The following is a 24,239-nucleotide window of genomic DNA, read 5'->3' on the forward strand; positions in this document are numbered from 1 at the left end:
TCACAAAATGTGATGTTGCATTGGCATTCCTGTACTAATTTCCACTCCGAGAGGGGAAAGTGAAGGCTAGTAAATGGGTTAACCAAAGCTGCCTGGTGAATTCCTAGGTGCATGCTCCATATTACGCCAGGATTGAAAGAGTGTTGCTGGCTACTAGGTGGCATCCAAACTCAGTTCAAGGTTCTGGCCTTTAAAGCTCTAAATGAGGGGTGGGAAACCTCAGCCCAAATGCCAAATGCAGCCCTCCAGCCCTCTATTATCTCACTGTTGGGACTATGCCCAGGTCATGCACCTCCCAATGACACACCCTTGATGCTTTTTCATGGCTGGAATGTGTCCTTGGAATTGTGATGTTCTGGACTTGCCAGGATAGAGGTGTGTGTTTGTATGTGTACATAAGACTGCAAACTTCTAAGTGGATTAAATAAGCCTGCATTGTTGCACCCACTGCTCTACCTGCCCCATTTTTGCCTCTGGCCCGCAGTTGGATGAGTTGGCCCCAGGGAGGAATGCAGAAATCAGTGCCTGTCCTGTAGCTTCCTGAAGGAATAATATAATTTTTTTATAACCCAAATGTTCTGGTTTGTGTGTGTGTGTGTTTGTCCTGTTTTTCACAGAGTTGTAGAGTTGGAAAGGACCATGAAGGGTTCATCTAGTCCAACCCCCTGCAATGCTGGAATATGCAAGTGGCCTGTATGGGGATTGAACCCACAACCTTGGCCTTATCAGCTCCACAGTCTAAGCAACTGAGCTGGGCCCAAGGGAGTCTGTTCTACTGTTGAGGTTCTTTTTGTTGCACTATTCAGCATGAGAGTGTCCTTCCAGATAGCACTAACATGTTATTTTGGGGGAAGTATAGCAGAACTCGCAAAGTGGAACGTGTGAATGGTTCAGTACAAATCCAACTTTAATGTATTATCATTGCATCAATGACATGTTGCAACCCCCACCAATCTGGAGCAGTTCCTGAGCTCCAAAAAGATAAAGTAATTCTAGTGAGTGCATATGGGAATAATTACCACTATGAAGTCATGGAAATTGGTAAAGTAATAGCTATACTTCAATCCGGCATTTAATGCTAACCACATAATATGAACCACCTATGTGCTTAAGGAAATGCCTGTGGCTCCTTATATGTAAAATGAAACAACTTTTTGAACTTTTATATTAACTGCTGCTAAGCTACTCTTCCATGTACCTTATAGTTGCATCCTTTATAACGCAATCATATTGGGGTGGGGGTGGGCGGCGGTATGGGCATAGCCAGGATTTGGGGGCGCAAACTTCATGTTTGGGGGCTCCGAGGACCGAGTTATCTGCGCCACAATTGGTCAGTTAGTTTGGTATTTTTATTTATTCATTCATTTGATGGGGGGGCTGCCCCCCCACGCGGCGCGGCTAGGTAGGTAAAGCGCAGGAAGGAGCTCTATGAACCTATGTAAGTCTGCGCAAAGGGCCTCTTCTCACGCCCCCGACGGACGTGGCCAGCAAGCGCGTTGGCGGCGCTGCACGTGATCCCTTCTCAACACGTGATGGGAGACAAGAGACTCTTAGTTTCCTTGCTACACTGCCGCCCCCACCTGGGCTTCTCGTGGTGGCGTTAGTCCCGCACTGTGACTAGTAGCAAAAAATAAGGGCGCCTTGTGCGCGCTCGGGGGAAATTCTGTCGCGGTCTTAGGTTCCGACGCGGTGGCTTGGCTGAAGCGACGCCGCCCTTTCCCGGGCAGGGGAGTGACTTAGGCGCGCAGGAGGACGCAGCCTACTCTTTCGGGGCTGGGAGAGAACGACCCCCTTGCAGCTCAGAAGAACAACACGCCGGGCTCGCATGTTGCTGCGTGAGGAACAGAGCCCCGCTGCGCCCCTGGCGCGTCACGGCTTTGCGCGCTCCTCCTCCTGCTGCTGCGCCCTCCCTGCACGCCGTCGGGCAGCCCCCCTTGGGCCCAGCCTCTCCTGGCTTCGATGCCGCCCGCGTCCCGCTCCGCCCCGTCTGACGTTCAGCTTGCAACCATGTCGGCGGCCGCGCGCAGACGTCAGGCTTCTGGCGTGAAGGGAGAAGCCCCCACCGCAGAAGCAGAAGCAGCAGCAGCTCGCGGAGATGAGGAGCCGGGCATGGCGGCGGCGCCCAGCCTCACCGTCTGCCTCAAGCTGCTGGCGGCTGCCTTCTACGGCTTCAGCTCCTTCCTCATCGTCGTGGTCAACAAGAGCGTCCTCACCAGCTACGGGTAAGGGAGGCGGGCGGGAGAGCTCCGGGCAAAGTTCGCCGCCGCCGGCGCCAAGTGGAGGGGCAGCGCCGGCCGGGTTACAGATTAACTCGCGCGGAGAAAGGAGGTGGAGCAGGCCGGCGTGGGCGCTGAGCTGCAGGCGGCCGCGAGGACTCGGCTTTGTGGCTGCTGCTGCTTCTGCAGAGCCAGCTCCCAAGTTGCTTTCGGAGGAGGAACGCTCCACAAGCCTCCATGTTCAGTAGCGCGGGGTGGTGGTGGTGCCTCCCTCTCGCTCTTCCCAACTTCCAGGCACGGGCATTTGCAGTGGGCATAGCGCACGCCTCCCCCCCCCCCCCGAAGATACAGCTATGAAGGCCGCGTGTAGATAACGATGGCTTGGTCAGAAGTTGCCAGGCGCCCTCAAACCTCCACCGCCAAAACGGAAGGGGTATTTGGCTTAGAGAGCACAGGGCTGCGATTCTGTACCTGTTCAGCCTGTTGGCTCCATTGAACTCAGCGAGCTTTGCATTGTGTAGCCCCATAATTTTCAATAACGCGAATGTTGGGGTTCAGCTTTGCTTCTTCGTGGCACCCAGTTTTAAAGGGTTCATTGGAGCCGTTAAACATTCCCTTCTGCATTTTTTTTTAAAATGCCCCCCCCCTACTGTGTACACTTTGTGTATACGTGTGTTTACTTCCAGAACAGACACGTTAAAAGAAGCGACTGATGCTGCCATCTAACTGCTTTGCAAATACAGTTCAGCTTGTTAGGACTATGCATGCAAGAGTGTTGGCTGCTGGAGGCAAATGATTTTTTAAATACATTGAGTTCTTGGTTATTACCGTTCCATATATTCGTTATATCTGAGGCAGAGAGTGAGCCACAAACAACTTTTCCTGCCAAAGGCTAGCCTTTTTCCATTATGGATGATTCGCTGAAGGTTGCCACTGTTTAGTTTAATTTGTCTGCTGTTTGTTACAGATTTCCTTCCTCGCTGTGTGTGGGACTAGGCCAGGTTAGTTGGAAATTTTGAATAAGGAAATTTCTAATTGGGCCGGGAGAGGGAGAGGCAAAATAGTGATCTGTCTTGTTCCTTTCACAGATGTTGGCTACGGTGGTTGTCCTCTGGGTGGGAAAGGCACTCAGGGTGGTGAAGTTTCCAGACTTCGACAGAAATATACCTCGAAAGGTATGATATTTCTCTCATTTACAAAGCCACTGGCAGAAGCGTAGTTCTTGCCGTACATGCCCATAATGGGGAAGAGTGGTCTAAATTGTTCTGGTGTATGTATATTCTGTAGAAAGAATGCAAGATAGAACAACTTTCAAGGAAGGCATCAAAATGCATCAATACAAGTACTGCTTGCTGCTCATGACAAATTAGAAAACTCTTTTAAAAGTGCTGTTAGGTCATTCCAATGCATTTTTATTTTCCTTTTGCACAGGATTCATTTTTTATGGGCAGCTGTGAATCTGCAGCAAAGAAGGCAGATTCCACTGTGTCTAACTGTCTTGTTGTAGTATGACTTTCCAGAGTTGCTATCTTATTTTGGGTGAAAGAATCTGATAGATGTAATTATAGATGCTAATCTGTAGAGGTCAGATAAACAAGCAAACAAAATGATTTGGCACAAATGCTGAAATGGTTTCTGATTCATGTGATGTTAAGGTAACAGGGCTAAATTTGTTGATGAGAATTGAGTCAGTGCAGCCATGTACAGGGAGAGGGCTAAACCTTTTCTAGTAGTGCTGCAGTCCTCAAAAAACACACACTCCAAGGATCCTGTCCACGTCCTTGAACTGCACAAGCTGAAAAAAATATCCACTAACACTGGACAAGCAAGGGCCAAAGTTACACCCACCAGACCTGTATCAGCTTATTTAGAAGGGAGTCATTTAAATCAAAGGGACTTGCCTCTTAGAGTAATTACCTGCGGAATATATGTCCATGTTTATATTATTTCTGAAGGTCCCCCAAATTACGCTTTCTGAGGTTGGATTTAAGCATGATCAGGCGTGTAAAAGAAAGATCGCCATGTGGAGCATCATGCTTAAAAGAACATCAGTTTATACAAGTCTAGTTTATCATGAATTCCTGGTGTGCCGCTGCTGTACATGTACGAATCAATGACCTATTTAACATAGCATTAGCTGTGTTTATACATCTGCATAAAGTTGTTCCTCTTCCCATGTCCACTCTCTTGGTGTAACTTGGAAGACTGAATGTCTGATGTGACAGAAGATGTTATATTTGTGTTTCCAGAATTCTACAGTCTTGAGAAAAAGGAAGGATGTGTGTTGCTGGTGTTGTAAGTCAGAATGTGAAACCATACTGCCCTAATATGCAAAAGCTTTTATGCTACAGTTGAAGCATGATTGTGCATTTCCTAAGGCTTGCTATGTTGTGTGCCTGCTGGTGAAAACTGTTCCTGTTGCAAAAAAACAAAACAAAAAACAGCAACAACAACAAAACTGTGCAAATGTTTTGAAAGGTTACACAGCCAACTGACTTGACCTGTTTATTGAATGTTATTTTATCCCTCTTACAACTTTCTAGACTTTTCCACTACCTCTCCTGTATTTCGGGAACCAAATCACAGGACTGTTCAGCACAAAGAAATTGAAGTATGGATAATAAGATATGATTTTATTAAGCTTTTATTTTTTAAAAAAAATATTGAGCTTTTCTTAAAATGTAGTCTGAATTCTGGTTGGTCTGTACTTAAATTTGAAGGGGCTTTTTGATTACTTCAAATTTAGTGAATGAAAATTGTGTAGAACATTTGTTTATAATTTATATGTTTCAGTATACCATAATTCTCATATCCGGTGTCTTGTTGCAGTTATAGATAACAAAACAATTGGCATTAATATATAACATAATTCAGCTATGCATATTTGGTAATAAATAATTTACAAGGACATAATAAGTAATCACCAAGTCATTTAATCAGCTCTTTCAGATTCTCTGTAAATCATAAAAAACAACAGATTACCCAAAAGGGGTGGGGTGGGGCTTCAGCTGGTTTTCTGCTCTCTTCAAGCACATCCTTAGTTACTCAGGTGAGTTCTGTTGAGTTTAATGAGGCTAATTCCCAGGTGAGTGGGTATAGAATTATAGCCTTAAGATGCTTTTCAATAGAGCCCTGTTGATTCAGTATTTTAAAAAGCAACATTGAAAACATTGAGATAAGTTTCTTGTTACTGCATAAATCTGTCAAGAGCTGTGGAATATCAAATGCCAAGGCCTACTACCCTCCCTAGCTATAATGATGATGCTGATAATAATAATACCACCCTTCATCCGTAGATCTCAAGGCTATTTACAACATAAAAATACAAGATTAAAACCCAAAATACATTATTTTTTTAAAAACACACCAATAACTCCCTCTCCCTCAACAAACATATTTAAAAGTGTATAGGAAGTTAATCAGCCAAAAGCCTGGTTGAAGAGGAATGTTTTTGCGTGGCGCCTAAAGGTGTATAATGAACCTCCCTGGGGAGAACCTCCCACAGATGGGGAGCCACCGCAGAAAAGGCCTGTTCTCACGTTGCCAACCACAACCTGCCATGGAGGAGGCACATGAAGAAAGGCCTCAAATGATGATTGCAGGGTCTGGGTCGGTTCATATAGAAAGGGAGTTCATGAGGTATTTCGGTCCTGAGTCATTTAGGGCTTTATTGGTCAAAACCAGCATTTTGAATTGGGCCTGGAAACTTATTGGCAGCCATTTAGGACTCTTGTTTATTAAAATATTTTCAGCCTGTCTCTTGTCTTCAAGCTGGCTCATATTCTATAAATAATTTTAAAAAATGAAGTACTTCAGACCAATAAACGTAAAATACAGTGAAACCTCAGATAATACTGATCAAATTAAAAAGGAAGCAATTCCTCAGATACTTTGGTTCCAAACCCTTTAGGGATTTAAAAGTGAAAACTAGTCCAGAAATAGACTAGCAGTCTATAACAAAGGAGTTTTATGCTTCTGGTGATTGGCTTCAACCCAAAGCCTTGCAGCTGCTTTTAAGTCCCTCTGAACCTTCCAGACAAAGGCCTGGTTTGCATGTCTCACTAAGTCATAGTTTGGCTGAGCAAGACATGTGAACCAGGCCACTATCCAAGTAGAGTGTGCTACAGAAACTTTAGTGCATGCTAGATCCAGCTGGACCAAAGGTACTCCTGGCCACAGCTACATTCTGGAGCAAGGCTTTGTCCAGGAGCACTTCCAAGTCTGTGAACCCTTCTTCAAGGGCAGTGTTGTCCCATTCAGAATAGATTGTATCCCCATTTCCAGATCAGTGGTTCTGCTAACCCTGACTGCTTTTGTCGTGTCTGGATTGAGCTTCCATTTGCTCACCCTTACTTGAGCTTCCCGACAATGGTTCAGAACCTCCATGAACTTCCCTGGATTCAGTTGGAATGGAGAGAGAGAGAGTGTGCTGTGTTATTTGCACACAACAGACTGGAAAGCTGCAGGTGACCTTTCCTGATGCTGCCATGCAGATTTTAAACACAGCATGTTCTTAGGTTACAAGTCTATGCATTTGAGTGTAGATCCACAGGGTGCACCACAGGACCCGTCTCCAAATTAAGCACACGTAACGTCAGGCATGAAGGACGCAGGTGGCACTGTGGGTTAAACCACAGAGCCTAGGACTTGCCGATCAGAAGGTCGGCAGTTCGAATCCCTGCGACGGGGTGAGCTCTCGTTGCTTGGTCCCTGCTCCTGCCAACCTAGCAGTTTGAAAGCACGTCAAAGTGCAAGTAGATAAAATAGGTACCGCTCTGGCGGGAAGGTAAGCGGCGTTTCCGTGCGCTGCTGGCCACATGACCTGGAAGCTGTACGCCGGCTCCCTCGGCCAATAAAGCGAGATGAGCGTCGCAATCCCAGAGTCTGTGACGACTGGACCTAATGGTCAGGGGTCCCTTTACCTTTAATATATACATAGACTTTCATATGTGGACTTTTATCAAGTCAACTGGATAAAAGTGACTTTTCTTAAATTCTCAAAAGTTCTTAACCTAGCTCAAGGTTGTCATCTAAACTAGCTAGATGTTTAACTGATAATCACAGTCAGTCCATTGTTTGAAAAATAAGACTTTAGAGCCAACATCAGGCATCTCCTTTCTGCTTTCCACCCTTGTGTGCCACCTGTTTTCCTGGCTAGGCAAGACATGTACAGTTAAGAATAAGACATTAATATATAATAGCCTTTCAACAAATGATTTCTCTCTGCATCCTAGTGCAGATGTGGGCAGGTACTTGCTTTGGTAACCAGCCTGGACTGGTGGTTAAATATAACCTTAAATGTAGGGTCTTGTAACTTGAGATCCCAACTCATTTCAAGGGCATGAACTGGAAGAGAGAGTGTGTACTTATAAATAGCTTTTCTGCGCACAGTTTCCAAGCTTCAAAATAGCTAATACAGTTGGGCTGCACTTGTGTGTAAAACAAAACTGTTAAATTTTGAAGAATTGCATTTTCTAGCCTGTTTCCCCCACTTCTGACAAACGTTGGAGACAGTCTTTTTTTTAAAAAAAATTAAAAATCACCTGTGACTTTCCCCCAGGGACATCTGTTCTCATTCACCACACCATGAGCTTTGATGTTGAAATTTATCCGGAGTAAATTTAAAATGTCTCTGCATAAACATAAGGAGTATCTATATGGCTAGCTCTGTCCATAAACATTATTTCTCTTACAGCCTGCCAATGTTTACAGTCCTGAGACGGTTTTCCATTCTGTTTACAATGTTTGCAGAAGGAATTCTACTCAAGTGAGTTGTGAGATGGTACAGTACTGTGTTGCTTCATGTGTTTTGTGTCATATGGGTGGATATGGGTGGATACAGCCAATGGCAGTGACATTTCCCTTTGGTTATGCAGGCATGCAGCCTGCACAAGGTCAGCACCCTTTGTAGTTCTTAGGGTTGAGAAAAGGAAATATTTCAAGCATATTGGACTCCACATTTCAAGCACATTGGACTCCACATTTGTATAGGAAGGCATTGATCAATCTCCAGTACTGGAGATACAGTGCTGAGAATCCCACGTATGATGTGGGCTTTGTCCAGCGATGTCTTCTTTTTGGTCTGAAGTTGTTACCTGCATCAGTTTTGCGTTGGTGAAATCCTTCATACTGCCAGATGCTTATGTATTTTTCAATTATACTCCTGTAGTATGAGGATTAACAGCAGGACAACAAAAGTGGATTTTGTGTTTTGTGAGCCCTTATGGTTGCTAAGAGACATACTTGGAGCCCTGAAGGACCAATGTTTGTTTTCCATTGTTTTGAAGACCTCACTGCCCTGGCTACATTCGAATATATTTCATATAGACATAAATATTGTTTAGATGACTATTTGGTCATCGGGGGTGGGGGCGAATTATAATAATTTATCTATTTAACTTAAGAAACAGTTACTGATAGTTACTGTATCTGTAACATGAACTGATAGTGAGTTTTTTGTTTCATTACTCTTGGTATTCATATATTTCTTCCTTGCTTTTCTTTGCTAAATTTTCGTATGAAAAATCAATTAAAAGAATACTGTCAAGTGCCATGGGTCTACAAGCTTAGGCCAGACTTCTTAATGTGTACCAGTGACTCCTTTCTCAAGTCCATTTTGCATACAGGGGAGCTTGGAGAAGGAAATTTCTAAGAGCATGCTGAGCTTTGTGCCAAAATTCAACATTACAAGAAACCCTCTTCTCCTTTGGAAAATGGGAGGATGGGTGCAGGATAGGGCTGGGTAGTAATCAGCTTTCCAACATCGCAGTGTGTCGCCAGCCAAACATTGTGGTTTAGTGATACATCACAATGTTGAAAAGTGGAGGGAGGAACAAATTCTATTGGCCCGGCCTCACAAGGCGCCAGGGTGAAACCGCTTCAGCAGCAGCAGCAGTTTCACTCGGGAGCCACATGGGGCTGAGCCCAATGGAGCCTGTTCTTTCCTCGGCACTCCATTAGCTACTAAAGCAAGTTCTTGCTTTAGTTCTACAACCTCTGACAGCCAACCATGATTTTTGCTGTTGGGTTAGTTTTTTCTTTCATGCTTTGAAACCCTAGGAATTCTTAAATTTCGTTGTATCGTAGACCACTGTTTTTTATTGTTGTTTGCAGGTCACTAATTTCTTATGTGACAGTAATTGCATAGGAGAATACTTAAGGACAGCTGTAAACTGGAGTGGCAGGAGGAGAGATAAATGAAACTGTTAGGTACATGGGTTTGGGCCTCCCTCCGCCCAGCTGCATACACAAACACAGACGTTGATTGGGTTTGAAAACCCTGGCTTTTTAGCATTTTCCATCAATGTTTCCATCATGATCTCTTGAAAGGTTATTGTGGACCACAGTTTTAAGAACGCTGCAAGAACGCCAGCTGCAGTAATGAGAAAGCTCTTCCATTTTTATCTTCTTAGGAAGAAATTTTCTTGGAGAATTCAGATGACAGTATTTGCAATGATAATTGGTGCATTTGTAGCTGCAAGGTACGGTATACCATTATTAAAAGGAGCTTGAATATTGTTCAGGTTTTTTATGAGCTTGTTCCTCAACTAGATTCTTAAAATATTCTGGTTAGCTGTTGGAAAGGTGAATAGAAATTCAGTTGAAGCCCTGGAAGAAAAGAGCTAAGGCAATATATGATTGTCTGAAGTATAAATTAATGGACTAGAATAATTTGAAGTTTTTGTCGAATATGAAGGCTTCCCTGGCAGGTAGTTCTGAAACAGAGCTAGAAATGCCTGGAAGTGTCTAAAGTGGCCCCTAAAGTTTTGCACTCAGGAGACCAATACGGGAGAGACCTGTTTTGTTGCAGCTGGGGAAGATGAAGGTGTCCAGCTGTGTTGCTGCAGATGCACCATGTCTTTCTTCTCTCTGCACTCCTCCCAGCAGTCATTCCTCCTGGTCACAACCTGTCTGTCTCCAGGCACTGCAGGCATCTACAAGGGATTCCTACACTGCGGAGTCATGTTGCAGACATCTTTGTAACACAGAGTTGGTCTGCCAACAGGACTGGTGCCTGAAGCCAGCTCCCCATAGAGCACATCCTTGGGGACCCTGACATCTACACCTGTAGATGGGTGATCAGTGCCACCATAAATGGCAGGACTGATCATGCATATACTGGATGCAGTGGGGTCTTCCCTTGTGTAGCATCCTCGTGTGGGATCTAATCTGCAAATGTGATCCTTGTACAGAATCCTGCTCTGTTTGCAGATTGCAGTTGTTCAGTAATTATCATGATTATGTTTTCTCTTTGACTTTAAATATTACCTTCTCTGCCCCTAGTTCTGATCTGGCATTTGATCTGGAAGGCTATGTGTTTATCTTGATTAATGATGTCTTGACAGCTGCAAACGGTGCATATGTAAAACAGAAACTAGATTCCAAGGTAGGTTCATCTTGCTACCATTTTAAAACAGCTTTCCACTTTATTGATCAGTAAAGGATGAATGAGTTACTGCTTTCTGGGGGGAAATACTCATTTCAACAATGTGGCTGTCCTGTCCTATATATTATCATTTTTCATTTTGCTCTGCTGCTGCACAAACATCTGTAACACCATGTACATATTATTCTAACAATTTGCAAGTGTTTAGGATAGCACGCACAAGTAAACATAGGCCAGAATTAACCCCATAAGAAACATACTGTATTGGACCAAAGCCCATTCAAATAGGGCATTTAATTTCTGCTGGTGGTCGGGGTTTGTTTTATTTGTTTCTGAGTTAAGTAGCATATTCATAAAACTAGAATCGTTCTAACATTGTGTTGTATGACACCATGACCACTTGGAGCATGAAACTATTTCACACCAATATTAAATGATCAGACTGCCAAAGGGGCTTGAAGTTAATGCATGTAATCTGGTTCACTTGTACTGAGATAAAAGTATTTATTTTATGATTATGTCATGAAACTTACTGTGCCAATAGATAAGAGCAAGAATGGAAAATAGAAACAGTTAGACCAGTACAGTAATGAAAAATGCAATTGTTTATTAATGTTATGACAGCCTGCCAGTAACACATATGTTTAGGATAAAGTTATTAGGTTAGCTACATTATGTACTAGTTAAAAGGAAAAGTCTGTGGATCAGTACAGATATAATACTGCCTTCCTTTTAACTTTGGCTAGTTGACCAAGAAGCCAGCCTTGGCTCCCTTTTATCTACAGTTAGTAAATCAAGAGCCAGACTTGGGAATGTTTCTTCCTTCACCCTAAATCACAGTGAAGCAGAGTGTTTGCATCAGTCATATCTGTGGTTAAGACCTTAATAACCCCAATAGTTTCAAGCTCTGTTTTTAAAGGGTGGGTGGCAACTTGCTCTCGAGAGGAGGCACGTGGTGAAGAACAATATATATTCCCAAGGCAGGCTTCCAACTTACTATGTTTCGCAGAGTTTAAGTATTGCAGCTGTACCAGGCCAATGATTTTTTGGGGACGGAGGGTTTGTATAAAAATCGTATTTGTGCTTATGGTCTCTCTTTTATATCCATTGATAGGTAGGGTAAACAGTAAAGTATATATGCTTTAATAGCTATTTGAGGTTTTTAAAAAATCATTTCATATACTTTTGATTTAAAGTAGATGTTATCTTTAAGAAATAGAAAACAAGTTTTGCCAGCTATATTATTTATATCATTGCTGATTTGCACCATGGGGAAACATGAAGCTGCTTTGTGTCTCAAGGACTCAGACAGGATGCTACATTTATAATGCTTGTAGGAGATGATGGATGAGGTCTCGTTTTGTGAACTTCTCTGTGTACGGATTTATCATTCAGCCAACATAAGTACATAACTTTTTTTTTACATTTCCAGGAGCTGGGAAAATACGGCCTTCTATATTACAATGCACTCTTTATGATTCTCCCTACCTTGGCCATTGCCTATTTTACAGGAGATGCGCAAAAGGTAAGCCTTCGGTTTTTATTCCAGAATGGCAGCTCTAATTGAAAACTATATTGCTTGTGTCCATATGTCAGTAATTGTGAAATACAGTTTTGAGGGCTTTTTAAAAAAAATGCCGTTTATGGTGTTGTGTATTAGGATGTCTAAATACGTTACTGTTTAGTTTTAATTCAGAACAATTTTAAAAATCTTGGCATTTGTCATGACTGCAAGTAAAAAAGTGCACAATTTCAAAGGTATATGTGGAAGGGAAACTTACCTATAAAACTCTGAGACTGAGGAAGCAATTGAGAAAGGCCCACTTATATAGACATTGGTTTCAGTGGGATGATACTAGTATGTGAATTGTCCCTGGGAAGCCAATACTATGGTCCTAAGTTATCTGCCATTGCCATTTTCCTTAGCAGCGACCACTAAATAGTCCATAGCAATGTTAAGAGTCGATGCAGGAATTGCAGGGGCAGTGCCTAGCATTTACACAACTTCTGTAATGTGTGTGAGCAGTTGGGGCAACAATATTTGCAGATACTGTGGCTGCGCAGCCAGTGCTCTGCAAGGTCCATGCTGCAGTCGGTTGCAGCATCTGTGGAGCTCTTCCTTGTCCTCTGGCACAGGTTACTCCACCAAGGCAGTTTCTGTGCCTGAAGCCAGCATGGAATGGATCTAAAGAGTTTCATCCAAAAATGCCTGCAGCTACCAGGAGTCATCCCCTCCAGAGCAACTTGCTTGAGAAGTGAATGTTCATTCTTGGCCAATAATTACTACAATCCTTGTTGTCTAGAGAGGCCTTCTTTAGGAGTGGCCTTTTAATTGCCATTTTCAGGACAGACAGGGCCATTTCCTCTCCCAAGAAGGCATTTATTGCCTTGGGACCCAGGCAGCCAACCCAAGTGATAAGCAGACACGTGAGATGCTCTGCCCACATCCTCAGGTTGCCAGAGCTGAAACTCCATCAACAAAACGATGACTAAACAGTGCTTTGGGCACAATACTGTGTTACTATGACCTATTTACTTCTTTAAATTTGTAGCAAATATGTCACAGCATGCCTCTAAGGAATTCTTCACATCACTGTGAGGGAAAAATTGGAGTAAACCCAGAACACCTATGTTGTGTCATATATCAGGATATATGTAGCTGAAATATGAACAAGTCTATCATCAAGAGAACCACAGGGTTTTATGAAAGAAGGTAATTTGTAGAGAACTGCTTCCCATATTTCTTCTATGTGTTAACAGGAAGGTGCTGAACTTCCAGATCCACAGGTGCCTTTTTGGAGAGACTTCTTGACTTAGCTTGACAAGATGTATGCTTGATTAACTGATATCCATAACGTTTCTGATAGGAACCATTAGTTCACCAATATCCAGTAGGCCACAGTTTCCCCATACCCTGCTATAAACAACCATGGATACAGTATTTGATACTAAACACTTGCATTGGTCACAGCTAAAGAGTGGACTGAATAATTACAATTATATTTCAAATCCTTCCAGGGTGGCTTACAAAAAAAATGGCCCACTAAGTTGCTATATTGGGGGGGGGGGAGGAAAGCACAACAATATCAAAAGACACATCCTGCCATCAGGATCCTTCCCACTGGAGAGTTGATGGGAAGGAAACAGTCCAGCTGGAGCGTGCCCTGATGCCCTGTTTACCTGCATCCCTCTCACCTGGAATTGTTTCCCCTGGACGGTTGATGATAGATCCCCTGTGACAGTGGGCAGGGGAGAGTGCAGCTGGAGCAGGCTCCAATGTGGTCTTTGCCTGCCTCCCTCTCTCCTGGAATCCTTCTCACATTGCATTTTAAGAACCTCCTCTTGAGATAGAAAATAGCATCTCAGTGTTTATGTATTTGTGGGAGGGGGAAAAAGTATTCATTTAGAAATATGTGCACCAATTAAGTGAGGAGGAGAATACCAGCACTGTTCTAGACTCTGCAGTTTGCATTCACAGTATGTGTAAATATCTTAAGCTACTAATTTTTGGATAAACTTTCTTCTCCCCTGGCAAGCTCTTGGCAGTTAAGGTGAACAAAGTCTGCTCTGTTAAACATCCAGGAAGCTCAACATTCACAGAGCTGGGAAATCATTAGCTTTGTCGTAGATACATATTTCTAAGGCCGTGGCTCTGCTTTTTACACACGGCACCATCCCCTCTTAATCCAAGTTGATAAACTTGATAAAGTTAAATACGAGCCAAAAGAATTAGAGAGAATTTGCGCCAACACTTGGCAGTTTAGTTCCTTTAAAATCTGTCTAGTTCCAACCATAGAGCACTTGTGAGTAAATTTATCATCCAGCTATTAAAGCACTGGAAAAGTGCATCTATGACACTTATTATTTACAGCAGCAGAACCCAGCAATAAGTTCTGTTGCTTGATCATAACACATAGCTATTTCATATAAAGACCCTATGCCTTGGTTTGGATGCTACAGCCAAAGACTGTGCATATAAGAAAGCAAGCAAGCCATGATGTCAAAAGGGAGAGGTTCTACAGAATTATTACCGACTGTTTTCCTACAAAGAATTGCTTATCTCATAAGTGGTTATGGGTCAAGCAAGGTTGTCTCTCATTCCTGCTGTTGCTTTTCTCCTCTGATTTGTTGGGAAAGGGTGCCACAAGGATACCCTTTAATTGATTTTACTACACATTTTAGTTGGACCTTTTGAGATATACTTTAGGGTTGTTGTCTCTTGCTGTTAATACTTTTTGCTGTTCTTGATGCTACTTCTCTCAGGTATATCAAATAGCTAATGACTGAAAACAGTTTTGCATTAAAAAAAGGTCTGACCTTGGGGACACAGCCAAGCCTTTATTGACAGGGGACCTCTGTGGGTGCCAAATATTTGTGTGTACATAGACCACAAAGTGATGTAGAACTTACCCAGTATTTTAGCTATTGCTGGATTGTTCAGATGCTACTGGCAGTCATTTGGCTGTGCACTTGTGATCCTGCCAGTAATATTATTTGTAACGATCACTGTCTTTGTAAGCTTTCATATACATTATTATAGATAATTGTATACTTACAAATGTGTTTTGATGCCAAAAAGGCCAAAAGGAATAGGTCAGTTTTGAGATGGGAAATTAATGGAGTGATCTGACCTGCTTCTAGCACTACGCTTTGCTGTAGATTTCTAAATTCCAGCAGTTGAGTGTTGCTGCATTTAGTTTAAGCATGCGTACAGTTCGTGCAGTACGTTGCAGGTTGTCTTTGGAAATCTGAAGGTAGTGCTAGGTTTGAGCTGGTGCATTTTGCAACTTCCTCTTTGTAGCCAACTGATAAACTGGTAGGCTTATATGTCTGTGTGTCAAATGTTTCTAGTCTAGATTCAACAGTAATTTTTCCTCATTTTTAAAGCAGCTGATTAGTGTCAAAACTAGTATTTAATTTCTTTAAACATTTTTCTCCTGAAATGCTCATTGTGTTATTTCTTTAATATAATCTTCTAATAAGTGGGAGGCATAAGGTGTATGCTGCAGAAATGATAACCGTTTTGCAGTGTTCAGGTTTCAACACTGTATTTTGACATCATTTGCTTCTGCTTACAGGGAGTGTATCCTAGTATTAGTAGAATATACAATGTGCCCACCCCACCCCCCAAACTGCAGCCACATACAGTGGTACCTCGGGTTACAAACACTTCGGGTTATAGACTCTGCTAACCCAGAAGTAGTACCTCAGGCGGCAGTGGGAGGCCCCATTAGCTAAAGTGGTACCTCAGGTTAAGAACGGACTTCTGGAACGAATAAGGTTCGTAACCAGAGGTATCACTGTATACTTCTTCCTCCACATACACAGGGCATACTTGAGCACTACCACAAACACACTCAGAAAACCCCCAATCCCTAACCCCAGGTACACAAGAGCCCCACACCCTGCTGCCTAGCTCATGATCCCTTTGATACACATTACATTTCTTCAGTGGAGATGCTAAGGACAGACGTAGAGTGCTTTAAAAAGCTAGGCCAAAGATGAGTGTGTTGGTATAGGTTCCCCATTTAATATGACAGTCATTTGGAATACTTACAGATTGGCTCATTTGAGTAATTTCCTGTGTAATTTTAAAGACATTACATAATTGAGGATACGATTTGTGAATGCTGCCTGATGAGGTCTTTGGCATACGCATATGGGATTGGGCACATATACAAAAATGGATGTGTGTTAGCAAAGTGTATGTGAAAATATTGTACTGCCCCATTTTCTATTGCTCCAATATCCCTTTTTACCTCCTTTCTTTATGCCAGATTTATTTGTTCAATTGTAAGTTTCTTTTGTAAGGTTCCCTTTTCCGCTCTATTAAATTATGGGGATACGGAGATTTACTGCTTCCCGGAACCTGCATGAGGCTGCTCGTCACAGGCTGCTATTCTCTTGCGTCGGGACTGGCCCCCCCCCCTTACAAAAGAGACCAGGAAACTCCTCTTTGACGCCGCTGCTTCTATGCTGACCCTAAGTCTCCCTCTTGTGGGTTGGGGGGACATGTAGCCTTCGCGTCTGCCGCCTCAGCCCGTTAGCGATAGAGTCCTTCTGAGCTCATGCCATGTTCCGTCCTGCGGCAAACCGGAAGCCAGTGTTGGTTCAGCACTTTTGCAATTTTAGCTTTTCTGCTAAGATACTGTATTTGTTTTGCTTCTAGGCAATGGAATATAAAGGCTGGTCAGACAAACTTTTCCTTATACAGTTTACACTGTCATGTGTAATGGGGTAAGATACTTGACTTTTTTTTCTCCTAAGGGACACTGTATTCTTACAACTATGCATTAGTGAGCATAGCTGCTTTCGGTCAGTAACAGCAGGCTAGCCACACCAGTTGAAAAGAAATATTCAGACTATGCATATCCCTCTGGGCTGAGAGTCTGAATGCTGCTACTATGCTGTACATGTGGACTCCAGGCATATGAGGGCTTGAGGGTATGTTGCACTTAACTCATTCGCCAATCTAGGTATTTGTAGTTGAACATTCTTTGCCAGAATCTCAGAAACCAGCAGGCACCAGAATTGTTCAGTATACTACTTTCTGCCCAGCTTGGTACTATTTTACATGGTTTTTTTAATTTTTCTTCTCCGTAGGTTTATTTTGATGTATTCCACAGTACTTTGTACTCAGTATAATTCTGCCCTTACAACTACAATAGTTGGTTGTATTAAGGTAAGCTCTTCAGACTTACACATCTACACAAATAATTTCTAATACGCCATGTTAGTTGTTTGGGATCTGTTGTGCCATGCTGGTCTTGGAGCATCATAGGGAAGGAAGGGTAAATGATAGCTTTGAAAATGTTTTGTTGCCTCAGATCTGATATGTAGAAGAGCCTGTGCTCTGACTTGAAGGTTTGGGCCATAGCCCAAAGAGAATGGTGTTTATGGGAAGATGACGAAAAGATGAAGTGTGAATACAGTGTTATCTGCAGTTTGTGTCACCTTTTGTAGAGCCCCTATTTACTTTTGGTAGAATATTCTGCTAGCTCTTTCAAGTGTAAGGCTTAAGACCTGTCTGTAACATTTTCCCCATGTTAGCATCTCACAAATGTTGAAAAAGCAACAGAAACCTGTCTGAACCTCTTTGCTTCCTTCCCAGAATATTTTAATAACCTACATAGGAATGTTCTTCGGAGGGGATTATATTTTCACATGGACAAACTTTGTAGGGCTAAATATCAGGTAAGTGCAAGACTGTTGGGGAGCTCATATGTGGCAGTTACACAACAGATGTTGTAATTGAAATCAATATGACTTCTGTATAGAAAAGCATATAGTTTTGTACTGAAAGTGTCTTGAAATTAAAATAAGGATTTCTGGAACTGCAGTTTAGAGGAAAAAATGAAACCGAATCTCATACAATTAGAGGACATTTCTTAATACACACATTAGGGTAGGATAAGCACACCTTGATTCATAACGAGTGTGTCTGTATGTTCATTCCCCTACCTTTGGCTCCTTCCGGGTTAATTCACTAACAAATGATAAAGGAAGCTGTCACTTCCCACAGGAAAAGTTTTGGCTGCCTGGAGCATTTGACTGCTCCACTGACAACTGTTTCACTGGTTACTTGACTTCTGTACTAATTCTAAATTTACTCCTTCCCGAGTATATGTTTCGCAGTACATTTTGCCTTCGCAGAGATTACCTAGTCTTTGACCATAGTTAAACAGTTGCCTTCTTTTCGGGGGAAAAAAGAAGAGTAATACTTGACAGCTATAGATGCCTTTAGGAACATTAGTGATGTGGTGTGTGTGTCAACCAATCAAAGCTTAAGCCTACAGTCACTGCAACAGTTGTGTAGGTATATTTATGTGTGTGATGATTAAAGTACTCATGGCGAGGAGCGGAGCTGGAAAAGCAATGCAGTATAGTATTTAGAGTATCATCTTTCATTGAGAGTCATTGCTATAGAATAGGCCAGGGGGATGTATCAATATATTGTCCAGGACTGGTATGAGGGGCAGAATTCAGTATTATGGGTGAAACAGATGCCGCTCCTGAGTCCCTGCTGCTTTCAATATCGGGCCATTGGCAGCAGAGGGACTTGGCGGTGGCCTCACCTGTGATACTGCTGGGTGAAGCCATCACACTCTGCCTCTCATACCACCGAGGGTGAAACAAACTACATCGGCGGGGCATGCTTCTCAGTGGAGCCCCTGCCTCTGGTTCACATGACTGCCCCTCAGCTTGAGCAAGCCCTGATGCCTTGCATGCAATCCAGAGAAGTATCAGGGCTTGCTCAGCTGGGGGGGGGGGGTGAGAGTCCTCAACATTGCTGGTACATCGCAATGTTGAAAACCTGACATCACCCAGCCCTACTGCAGAAGCATTTTACTTATAGAGTTGTACCTTGGAAACAGAACAGAACAGAATCCGTTCGACCTCCAAAACATCCAGAAAACAAAGCCCCATCAGATGTTTGGCTTCCAAAAATAGTTCACAAACCACAACAGTCACTTCCAGGTTTGCAGCATTTGGGAGTCAAAACATTCGAGAACTAATCTTTTCTAAAACCAAGGTATGACTGTGCTGCTTTTTTTACTCAAACACAGAGTTTACAGTATAATAGCACCCACTACAAGAGTTACACTGAATATGTGGTGTGCTTCAAGTGGTATGATGGACCACTGTGAATATACCTATTTAAAAAGCAGGCTTTGTGTGCCATAAATGCATATGGAATGAAAGCCTCCTAACTTTTTTCTGGTGGTATCGGAGTTGCAAGAGGTTAGAAAACCACAGCTGTTGTGAAGAATCACACAACTGAAGCCAGGCAGAGGCAGCAATTCATTACATTACATTTTACCACCACAAACCTGATAACATGTTCTTGCCACCTAATTCAGCTACCTGCTGTCCTTACATTAGAAGCAGACTACTAATTATTAACTGGGCTGCTAACATTTTCCACTTGCCTGTAGTGTTTAGTAGAATATAAAATACGAATTGAGTTTACTTAGTATGACTCAAGAGAACTGAGTTTAAGCTGTATTTTTCACCTGAAAAATCTGTGTCTTGCAGTATTGCTGGAAGCCTGGTGTATTCTTACATCACCTTTACAGAAGAGCAACTGAACAAGCAGTCTGAAGTTAGCATCAAGATGGACATTAAAGGGAAAAGCTCTGTATGACAAAAGGGTCACATACCATCAGTAACTCTTGATTTTCAGCCGTGATTGCTGACAAATCGCTAGAATGTGCAGTATCTCTGAATAGAATTGTATGTGCAAATGGAGAGTACCCAATATGAAGATTGCTCGCTGCCTTTTAGAATGAGATATTTAATTGATAGCACAAAATGTACAGCTGGTTATTAACACTAGGCTGAAAGGAATAAGGCTTAAACAGTCACAGCCTATCTTGCACCATCTGTGAAGACAAATACTTCTAATGCTCTAGTCTATAGCTTTTATAATCTTGAGTGGAGCAAGAAAACGTGTCCTAAATATTTCAAAATGAACTGAGGCTAATGTGCTAAAAGGCCCAGTCAATTCACTCAGCATAAGACAGCAATCAGTTTCTCATAGAAATGAAGCATAGACTGTAGTAACTAAGGATGCAATTCAGATCACTGAAATCCCAATGGAAACAACTTTTCGGCCCACAGTAAAGTATTATTAACTTCAGCAGTATTTATACGTAAGAGGCTGGTAAAGCACAGTAGTTAGGTGGGATTTTCTTATTCAAGAAACGGCAAGAACAAATGGATTATTTTGCAAGGAATTATTTTCATAACATTGTAATGCCCCCAGTATGAATCCCCCTTTAAGCTCAGACTCATCTGCAAAAATGAATCTAACTCTAAGCAAGTTATAACTTAAAACATTGTAACAAGGTAGCCAAAACTGTTGGGACTAAGTAGCTAAAGACAATTCAGATGTAAAACAATATTGAACCAGTGCCATACAAATTCATTTATTTGTAATAACTATATTTAATAAAGTTATTTGTAATATTTGCTTTTTTGCCCACCTGGGTACTTCCACCCTGTGTATCCAAGACTAACCAACTGACAATAAAAAGTATAATAGTACTGATGCAGGTTGGAGAGGCCGAAACTCCCAAGTTCTATTAGAAACAGTATTTAACAGCATTTTTCTTAAGAAAAAGAGTTAAGTTCCAAAAATAATTTGAAAATACAATTTTTTAGAAATTTAGATGGAGAAATTGAGGAACACAAGGCCTACAAATATATTCAATATATTCTGTCAGTTAAAAACAGGAGAACTACAGCTAATCTCTCAGTGCCAGAGATTTTAAATGCCTTTAACTAAAATGCAAAATAGGCTAATTAGGGAAGCATCAGATTATATTGGTAGAGAGATCATCAACAATTTTCATCAAGTATGGAAGAAAAATTTCAAGATCTGCAGCCAACAGAAGCACTTCAACATAAATAGGAACTTTGCTGCCTGCCCACCCATGCTAATGACACTAAAGCCAGATGAGGCAACAGCCAGCCTCTGCTCATGAGCCAGATGAATGGGTTCTAATCTAGACTCCATGGTGACAATTTTCAAGATGGTAGCTCATTCAGAGGCTGTTTTCCTTAACTTTGGTTAAAGGGCAGGCTAACAAGACAACTTGCATAAAATGTGTTCTGGGGAGAAGATACAGAAAATTCCACTATAGTTTCTCTCTCTGAATCAAGGAAAAGTGTCTTAATAGAAAAATCACCCTAAACCACCAAAAACTTTTGCATCCAAGCTGCAAACCTAGCTTGGAACCTAGAAATCTGGACCCGACTTTGGACCAGCAAAACCTAACACATTCCATATACTTAACTTTACATACCACTTCATACATTCAGGACTTGGTGTATCACGTTCCTTCAAGTGTCATTTAGTAAAGCACAGTATTTAAGGAACCTTGGCTACAGTGCTTAACCCCCACGTCCTATGTACCTTTTATCAAATGGAGGTTGGTGATGCAACTAAGACTAATACTAGGATTTACCTTTGCAATACCAAAAGAAGCAATTTATCAGATTGGTTTCTTTGGGTGTAGGTCATCACCTAGTTGATGACATTTACCAATGATTTTTACAGTGTTTAAACTTCAGTACATGTTTATTTTCAGAGTAAAAGTCTCTATTCAATCCAGATTCTGCACTTTAAAAAAGCTGAATAATGTGACATAAATTATACAATTACTATTTTGCAAAGTTTAGGGAGGTTTCATTTGTTGAAGAAGCAACGAGCTAAACCAAACTCCCAACAACTGGAAATGTTCAGCCAGTAAACAGATTTTTGAGATTGTAGAGGACAAGGCCTGGTGCACTTTCAAGCATGATTTGAAACAAGGGTGTGTATTATCTAATGCAACATAAAAATGGCCCAGGCTTGCACATAATAAATCATAGTTAATTATGTACTGTGATTACACAGATTGCTCATCCTATAGCACAATTATCAGTGATCCCTGGTTAGTGTTAAGCTCATACCAGCAATCCTGGTAAGCCAAGTCCAACACTCAATGCTCTGCTTGGATGTAATGCAAAGCCAGGGTTCATGATTTGCTACTCCTTCCAATGTTAGGGGAAGAGCATTAACCATTCAGACTAAAACATACTGATGTGTAAACACAACCTACATATATGCACACACATAGAATTGTAGAGTTGGAAGGGACCACAAGGATCATCTAGTCCAGTCCCCCTGCAATGCAGGAATCTTTTTGTCCAACATGGGGCTTGAAGCCATGACCCTCAGTCAAATTACTGTTGCAAAGTTATATATTGTCTCTGGAATCTGCATCTGTTACCCTTTTCTCTGCTTCTATGGCATTGGTATGCATTCTGCCCTGTTTAGAACCTTGCATGTTGCAGAACATTGAGGAAAAAACCTTTATAAACCTTAGTAAGTTTCTCGGTGTGTGATGCCCTTTCCCACCCATTTAAAAAAACCCACCTTTCAATGCTGTGAACACGCCTTATCCAAAAGGAAAAATGCACATGCTGCTGGCTACTGAGAAGAGACTTAAAAAGGAGGTAAATTTTAACAGCAAGGCAGTTGCACACCAACAGCCCAATAGCATTTGGTCTGTTTTTGTTTCAGAAGATTGTGTTATGAAAGCCACTGTAAGGAGGGGGATTGTTACTCCATAAAGTCTATCTTCTTGTATTATTCCAATCTTAAAGAAGGTGAAGCAGCAGTATAAAAAATGTAATCCATAAATCCAGCATCTTCCCCTTTCTTGTGGCACATCTTTCCCCTCAAATCCCTAAAGTTTGAGGTTTCTCGATCAGTTATATATTATGGGCTGAAAACAGGAGACTAGATACATAAATACTAAAGAGCCACCTTGATCTGAAGTTGCATGTTACAGTTTGTTACCCTGTTCCCATTCATTAACCTCAACATATTGTGTGTGCATGCATATATTGGACACAGTATAAGCCCCAGTTGCACACTTCATACATACTTGCTTTTTAGAGAGTTGGGCTTCTACAGATGCAATCATTGGTCGCAAACCAATGGAAAGAACACACCAGATAGTCATGTTGCACTAATGTCATTCATTTCAGTAGAGTCCTGTAGCTTCTTTTTGGGCCTCATTGAAATGAATGGTGTGTATCGTCTTTTTTGTTGGATTTGTACTTTATCATGGTCGCAGTTACCTATAGCCACTTTATAATACTTCAGTTCCCATACCAACTTCAAATCTAAACAACTGAGAATTTGGCCTAAGTATTCATTTTTTAGGAAAGACTATACTGGCTTCTTATGCAGAATACAAGACATTCCATTCACTTCAAACAAACACCACATAAATTTTACAACTCTAGCAATTATGTATGGTATTACTCACCACATCATTGCCTGTCTTACTTTCTTCCCTTGCACAAGAGTCCTGCCTAAAAGTACCAAACGCTGCAAAACACAAGTTCATAGAGAATAATATATGTAAATATTTGTGCAAATAAGAGTATTTGCATGGCCTGACTACAGAAAATGTCATCTATGTATAATGAATTCCTGATACAATCAAATTCTTGTATTTTTTCTCTCTCTCTAATCTGCTATACTGAGGCAGTTGCTCTCAGGGTATTTGTTACAGAGATTTTTTTTTAAATCATGTAAAATTGTTCTGAATGCATTTGCATTTTGTAAAAACTTTGCAGTGCCAAGTTCTATAAGATACTACATACACAGGGAAGATAAAACAAAATTGTTACTAGTTTATTTTGTATGCTGTTAATTTTCCTCTTAACTATTTTCCTATATAGAATTTATGTACAAGATTGAGAATTCTAGCATTAAGGGTCAACTTTTTTTAAAAATGTATATTCTGTAGGCTTTATATACTGTAAGTAAGAGGAAACCAGAAGGAATTTTATGTCCATATGTATTTTTGTACTGGCTTAGAAATAAATTTTGAGACAATTTTTCCATGTCTCAGTTTTAAAATTTGTTGGTTTTATTACTGGGTTTATCAGAATCAAAACCAGTTTCTTTTTCAGTAACAGGTAAATGTGTTACTGGTAATGCTTGCAAATAAGTATATCTGGATGGTGTATCACAATACAGGTGTACTATTCTACTCACCACTTCAATAGTGAATTTTGTTTGAATAGCATTTGACTTGAATTATGTCACTCAGGACCCCAGCAGCATGTCAGTA

At 41.5% G+C, this 24,239-nt stretch overlaps 1 protein-coding gene across 2 annotated transcripts; it reads left to right on the forward strand.

Moving 5' to 3' along the window:
• Positions 1-622: 622 nt before the first annotated feature.
• Positions 623-24,025, forward strand: SLC35D1 (solute carrier family 35 member D1). 2 transcript variants are annotated; one of them, XM_083621178.1, is made up of 13 exons: positions 623-1,723; positions 1,799-2,222; positions 3,184-3,217; positions 3,305-3,391; positions 4,760-4,827; positions 7,912-7,983; positions 9,629-9,697; positions 10,500-10,602; positions 12,035-12,127; positions 16,772-16,839; positions 17,206-17,284; positions 17,714-17,796; positions 19,639-24,025. In XM_083621178.1, the coding sequence occupies exons 2-13, from the start codon at positions 1,960-1,962 to the stop codon at positions 19,745-19,747; spliced, it is 1,128 nt and encodes a 375-aa protein (XP_083477304.1). In that variant the 5' UTR covers positions 623-1,723; positions 1,799-1,959; the 3' UTR covers positions 19,748-24,025. The 2 variants fall into 2 exon arrangements, with proteins under 2 accessions (XP_083477304.1, XP_083477303.1); XM_083621177.1 differs by having other exon boundaries at positions 623-2,222.
• The last annotated feature ends 214 nt before the right edge of the window (positions 24,026-24,239 follow it).

The sequence above is a fragment of the Podarcis filfolensis genome (genome assembly GCF_964270895.1).
Source record: "Podarcis filfolensis genome assembly, chromosome: 6".
Taxonomy (NCBI): Eukaryota; Metazoa; Chordata; class Lepidosauria; order Squamata; family Lacertidae; genus Podarcis; species Podarcis filfolensis.